This window comes from Anopheles nili, chromosome 3, assembly GCF_943737925.1.
Source record: "Anopheles nili chromosome 3, idAnoNiliSN_F5_01, whole genome shotgun sequence".
In the NCBI taxonomy this organism is placed as follows: domain Eukaryota; kingdom Metazoa; phylum Arthropoda; class Insecta; order Diptera; family Culicidae; genus Anopheles; species Anopheles nili.
In genome coordinates this window covers 37,374,313-37,381,217 of record NC_071292.1, presented here as the reverse complement: position 1 = coordinate 37,381,217, position 6,905 = coordinate 37,374,313, and the positions used below count along the sequence as shown (strand labels likewise).

The 6,905-nt window shown below is 41.0% G+C and overlaps 1 protein-coding gene across 1 annotated transcript; it reads left to right on the top strand.

Annotated features, from left to right (window-relative positions):
- The first annotated feature begins 879 nt into the window (after window positions 1–879).
- On the top strand, window positions 880–3,298 carry LOC128723355 (segmentation protein even-skipped). Its single transcript, XM_053817085.1, has 3 exons — window positions 880–1,009; window positions 1,459–1,661; window positions 2,552–3,298. Exons 1-3 carry the CDS (start codon window positions 880–882, stop codon window positions 3,296–3,298), a joined length of 1,080 nt encoding a protein of 359 aa, XP_053673060.1.
- Window positions 3,299–6,905: the final 3,607 nt, after the last annotated feature.

Sequence of the window (6,905 nt, the reverse complement as noted above, 5' to 3'; positions counted from 1 at the left end):
TTTACCGCTCAATCGACGTCGCAGCACTGCATCAGCCGTTTCCAAAAGTCGGTTCTATAGCGGACAATTTGTAGTGGTATGGAAACTAACGCAACAGACAATTATATGAAAAACAGAGTAATATATGAAATAACAGAGTAATTATATGAAAAAATGTTTTCATGTGCGATCAACACGCTATCAATAAAAATAAGTTCGCTATCAATAAAAATAATAAATAATAATATCTGTTAATACAAACTTTACCTTGGAGTTCCAAGTTCCATGAAGCTGGCTTATGAAATCGTTGTTGAATATGTATTTTCCACCCGTCAAATTGTGTAGGTATGGCACAGGTAGCCGAATGCTGTATGAGTCTCTCTCGCCATAGTGCCGTTTCCCTCTATCTCTCGGTCGGTTAGTAACGCCTTGCAGTCGCTAACGGAAACGCCCTCCCAATTGCCGTGTAGGAGAACTGCCATGTGTGTTTTGCCAAGGGTTCATATAAAACGAAATGCTTTTTCGAATACTCGCCACAGTTTCTGCCCCATGCTCGTACCGTATGTGTGTTCGGGATTTCATAAATACACAAAACCGTGCACAGTACGCATCCTTGATAGAATACGCGTGATACACATAGCCGAAGCGGATTTAATACTGGAAAAACCAACAGTGGCAAAACAGTTATAGAATGGATTAAGTTTAGTGAAACGAGCCATACGAGCATTGCGTAAAAATAGTGTACCAAACCCATTACCGTTTGAGAGCATATCGTGAACGTGATTTCAAAAGTGAACGTGCTGTTGTGAGTAGAACAGAAAACGGGCAACAGTAAAACAGCAAATATCTGAAAAAAGTGCGTGCTTGTGTGAACAGTTGTATGTGCGATTATTTGTGACAATGCAAGGATTTCGTAACTACGGTATGGATGCATTGCAGCATCGAGACACCAACGTTGGGCTTGCTGTCGATCTGATGGCGGCACATCAGTACAGCGCAAAGGCGTCGCCTCCATTATCTCCACTAAGCGGTAAGAATCAAGCCCAGCAACTTTTCAACGATTCATACAAGCCGCTTCCTTCCATTATCCGTTGGTCGCACAGTCATTAGCTTTACATCAGCCGGCAGGAATGCGCTGGTGGCGTTGAAAAGTGGAAGTTAAGTGGAAGTTGCCAAACAAATGTTTACTGGTACTGCGGAAGTGAGCCGTACCACTTGCGGCTCACACATGTGTAAAAACGGTCTCAACTTCCTAAGAGTCACTCTATCCGGTCGGTAAACAGCTTCCCGTGCTGGAAGCATCGATCCACTTGAGCATCGACGAGCAGGATTATGCGTCGCCTACTGCCGAAGTTTCTTTGTGTTCGTTGTCGGACATCTAATTGACATCTTCTTCTTAGAACCTTATTGCTCTTGTCAGTAGGCGATATGTGCTAAAATGCTAAACAACTCTCTCTCTCTCTCTGCTTTCATCTTCAGATTGCACCAGCCCGCCGTCGTCTGATCATGGTGGAAACAGCCAACAACCGCCCCTGGATCCATCTGTTCGACGCTACCGTACCGCTTTTACACGCGATCAGCTGGCCCGACTCGAGAAGGAATTCTACAAAGAAAACTATGTTTCTCGGCCGCGGCGTTGCGAGTTGGCCGCCCAACTCAACCTTCCCGAGTCCACCATTAAGGTTAGTATTTAATTCCCTTGTTCTCAACCCGCTCTCATCCGCTTTCTGTCCGCGGGTACCAATGGCTACCGTGCTATGGCTCACACGGCCACGATACATTAGTTGTTTTGAGCAATTATCGCATATAACGACAATAAAATTAATATAATTATCACCTGCCTTTGTGAATGCGAATGCCGCCGTCGGTACGCCGCTAGATTCCGGCTTTGTCGGCCCATTTGACATAAAAGTCAATAAAATCAACCGATCCTTTCCGACGGCTTCGCCGATGATCACCAACATTATGATTATGATGGTATATTTCTCACTCCCTCGCTACGCGCCACATCCACGTCAGCACAACTATCTCAGGCTTTCTTTGCACTGGTGTGATTTTATTTGTTTCCAAACACATTCCTACCTCGATCGCCCATCTCGCTCTCAATGGCACAGAAATTAGAAACGAAATATAGTTGTTTGGTTTCGGTTTGATCGGTGGCAGAATTCTTACTGCGTTCCTCTCATCAGTTTGTTAGCTCTTGAGCGCGGTTAACGTAATTTTACAGCCACTGGTTTATTGTTGTATCGGTGGCTACCGAAAATAAATAACCAAACTCATTGTTGGGCCCTGCATCAGAGAAGGTTATCAAGATGATAAAGGAGAAGCTTCACAGCGAAGAGGTGCTAATTGTACCTATGGTACAACTTTCAGCTTAAATTCCTTTTCGAGCCATCTAGCTTTAAGCGTTGATGATTCATGACGCTTTGCTGGTACTCCTCGTACTACTGATGTGACCGCCGCTCACGGTACATCAATTTCGCGGCTTTTTCGAAGCATGTAATCACCATGCGCCATTCATCACAATCGTTTATGCTAATGAACCGTTTCTTTGTTTTTCGTATCTCCTCAGGTTTGGTTCCAGAACCGACGCATGAAAGACAAGCGACAGCGCATTGCGGTCGCCTGGCCGTACGCCGCCGTCTATTCGGACCCGGCCTTTGCAGCCTCAATCCTACAGGCCGCTGCCAACTCCGTCGGCATGCCATACGGCTATCCTCCGGCACCTATGCTAACCCAGATGCCGGTCATCCCACCACCGGTTGTGCCGGTGTCGACTAGCATTTCTGCAAGCGCTCATCCTTTTACCGCGTACAGCTACCCACGCTACACACCGTATCCTATCCCGCAGCGAACCGCCCCAGGACTGTCAACGCCCGGAACTGGCCCAAATCACGGGACGTATCCAGTAGCAAACTCCATGCTGGGCACCACTGGCACAATGCCACCGGCGGCATACGCGACCCTTGGTATCTCAAAGTCGCACACGCCTCCGCAAGACCACACCACCTGCACAGGATCGCAACGCCTGCATCACCAAGGCCGCAGTCCTGTTGCATCACCGCACTCGGCACTCTCGCTCAGCCCCGTTTCCGATCGGTCTAAGTTTGACACCTCCGCATCCACGTCGAACTCTAGCAATTCCAGTGTTAGTCCAGTCAAATCTTTAAACGGGTCGACGAAGAGCCTGCTCCTGGCTGCTGCAACCGTTGCCGTCAACCAATCGAGCCACCTAAGCCCTAACAGCCACCAGACCACTATGCTTCCTGTGACGCCGGAAAAACCAAAACTATTCAAACCGTACAAATCCGAAGCATAGTCATCTCGCGCACAAATACTCTGGAGCTCTGGTGGAGCTGAGTGCAACGACTCGCGAAAAATGAACAAGTGCGTACGGGGTCTCGCGTTTGTATCAAATGCGGTATGCGTGCGTAGAACGTAGGTACAATACGTGCATGGTTGAATCTTGTATAGGAATAGACAGTTGTTCAGTTGTTTTATTAATTTATTATCATTCTAACATTAAAATGCGTACAAAAGCAGCTGTATATACTGAGTAAAATGTAAACTATTTCCTATGTTTTCATAGCATATTATACATTACGAATGTAGGAAAATATGATTGCGACAGAGAAAAAAAGTTAAAAATAATAAAAACTATCACGATTTTTTAAACAATTACCAGAGCTTAATTAAGAGCATACTCCATTCGTCCGAAAAAAATTAAACACAATCCCCACAGTTTCCATTTCAAAGCACACCTAATATTTATAATATTTGTGTATGAAAATCTGCTAAAAGATATTAATGTTTCGGTTTGCCAGATAGATGCAAATTTAACATTGAACAAACAAACGTGTGAGGAGGTTTTTGGTGGGTGTCAGCCCGATTAATCTCATGAACGGTGTAATTGAATATACCCCCTACATTGATGCGAGTGTTGATTGGGCATGTAAACGTACCCACGATATTCAACGGGGCTTTGATTTTCCGGATTTGCAGGGTGGTGGCCTGAAGCTCATCCTTTATTCCCCCGGGATGCTCGCAATACAACTTGTTACCCCGTGGAAGAGTTAACATTTTGAAAAAGGGATGTAACAGATTTCTTGTTATTTTCCCTGTGGGAAACGTTATCTCCAGCTGTGTGTAACAAGTCAACAATTTACACTCTTATGGCTCTACTCTTACTAAGCTTAACCATAGTTTCAAGTATTGTCTTGTGTTTACTTTGCTTAAGGTTTGCACCGGATCTAAATCACAAACTTGAAGCATAAAATCATAATTGCTTAAAAGGTTAAATAAAATTTTTTCACTAAAATTCATTCGATAGTCTAAAATAGTTATAATATCAAGTGGCTATAATATCGATAGCTATAATATCGAGTGGTGATTTGGAATGTGAAGTACGTTCAATATCCCATCCGGAATTCGTTCTGAAAATATTTCTTAATTCGTTTTTAATGATAAACTGATGGTCATTTTACAACTTAGGGTTAGCAATATGATTTAAACACTTATGATTTAAAAAAAAATATTGTAGTATTTCTTAGCAAAAGTAAAAAAACACTATAGGTAAGTAAAAACACAAATCAACATTTATGCATTTGGAATATATTTCATTATTGAAGATTGGCTATGATAAAAAATGTCAACTTGTTTCTATATGCTACTTTATAAATAAAAATAACGATGAGGGTCTGATAATATGGAAAATATTTGAACAGACGTTCATAAACCGAACTCAAACAGCTTGTTATTTTTCATTACGTACAACTCGTAAAATGTATTCTGAGCTTTCTTTAAACCGCATAATGATCCAATTCGACATATAAGGCTGCATCGTGGCTATGTTGATCCTCGCTTTTTATCCATGTATTCATCGGTTATATTTAGCACCCACTCAAAATAAAACAAAACTCTAATGGATTTTAAGAACTTTTTGGAGCTGGCGTTAAGAGTGTGGACTCCCTAACGATTTTTCATTCTTCAACTTGTAAAGGTTGTCGCAAACATGCTGCGCGCGGGAAATAAACCTATCAAACTGCCAATTGGTCTAAGCATAAGTGATTCTAAACATCTTCCGTATATGTCTATCTCAGATCCGAGCTAGGTATAATTTTCACTTATATATACTAAAGACCACGTTTTGAAATCCCCAAGCACCATTGAGAGAAAAATATACAACCTTCATGCTCAGTACATACCGCTTCCGGCGTGTTTATGCTTCTTCGTACTTGAATTAATATCATGGCTGGCAGTCATTTTTGAGACGGATATTTACGGGTATTTTTTTTTTCAATGTAATCATAAGAGCATTTATTTGGGCGCTGATTTTTTTTAAACTGATAAATGTCTGATAAACATACGCAAGGATTGACAAGTATCTTTTTAAAAATCGTCAAGCAATCACTTCGAGCATCAAGTCGTTTTCTTAGAGATGATAGCTGATTTGAGTACATACAGTTATATGAATGATAAATTAACAGTTATATGAATAATTTAGATTTTATATTCAAAAAAACACCTCTTAATACTGCTCTAATACTCTCTGCTTAGCAATAGTCTTTTGATATTGCTTATCCTACGCCGCTTTAACTGCCGCAGTAGACAAAAGCCTGTATTGCCCAAATTCAAAGGAAATCTCTAAAGCAATAATATCAAATTCTAATGATAAATAAACCAGTACAAATGCAAGCAATTCGATGATCCTAAATAAATAGTGAAAAAATCGAAGAAAGCCAAACTGAAAATATAATTCTGATAAACTGAAAAACACACATTCGATAAACACTTTCATAGCATAATATTCAAAATACTTAAAAGTCCATTTGGTGTATCATGGAATATATAGGCAATTTATTCAAAAAATACATTTGTATTTTAACAACATTGCAGAAACGTTTCCAAGCTATACCATGTATTGTTAGCTATACGAACATTTACTTCAAGGTTAAACAGAAGTATCAAATGTTTCATCCATCCCTTTGTGCTCGACAAACAACACTAAGCTGCTGTTAAAAATGTTATAGCTTATTCGAATGAAAACGGCCTTCCAACTAAAGACTGATAGAAATTTGGCAACAACTTTTCAACTACTGGGTTTTTAAAAGTGAGATTTGTTTGTTCATTTGGTTGAAAAACAGTTTTGAAACAATCCGCAAATGGACAGTGCTACTTGACCAATTACTTTTCAATCCAGTTTCGACGATTCTCTTGGGATGTTGATGACGTATGGTTTCAGCAGCTCCAACGGTGATAGGAATGTCAAATCAAAATGGTACCTTTTTTGCCCTCACGAAGCATCTAGCATCGAAACATGCTGAAAACGAAAGAAACATAACCCACCGATAATAAACGTTGAAGGAAAAGACCAGTCACAAACGTACCAGCTTCGTATCTAGGAGTAAAGAAAAGAGACAGATTCGCCTAGTCAACGGTGCTGGAATGATCATTTAGTATATAAGTGATAGAAGACACTGTAGCGATACCATTATTTACCCCCCAGAAAGTAGAGTACGCGCTGTTGGGCTTATGTGATAGGGACGCTTATATGCTATTTCCTCCTACCCCCTAACGAATGGTTAATACGAAGGGTGGAATAAGTCTACCGGCCTCAGTTGGTAATCACCTACCGGCTTCCGTCTGCATCTTGCGCTGATATCTCTCCCATTTTGACGTCCTTGCTGTCCCTTCTTCTCTAACTTTAAGAAATAACGAATATATTAAGCAGGCATCATGTGATGAATTTATTGACTCGATTACAGACACACAATTTATTACACTTTTTCGATGTTTCTGTTTTTGTGTTCCAATCTCGTTTGATGTAGGTTTCCTTTGCGGCTTTAGTAGCTGTAGGTGTACAACAGATTCCGTGTTTTCGTCCTTTTCCTACACACATGATGGCGTTCATCTTCTACGTAATCTGT

Excerpts from the sequence above, each read along its gene's own strand:
- LOC128723355 (XM_053817085.1), top strand. The coding sequence starts at position 880 with ATGCAAGGATTTCGTAACTACGGTATGGATGCATTGCAGCATCGAGAC. Across the intron at positions 1,010-1,458 it reads TCCATTATCTCCACTAAGCG|ATTGCACCAGCCCGCCGTCG; the intron begins GTAAGAATCAAG and ends TTTCATCTTCAG. Across the intron at positions 1,662-2,551 it reads TTCCCGAGTCCACCATTAAG|GTTTGGTTCCAGAACCGACG; the intron begins GTTAGTATTTAA and ends GTATCTCCTCAG.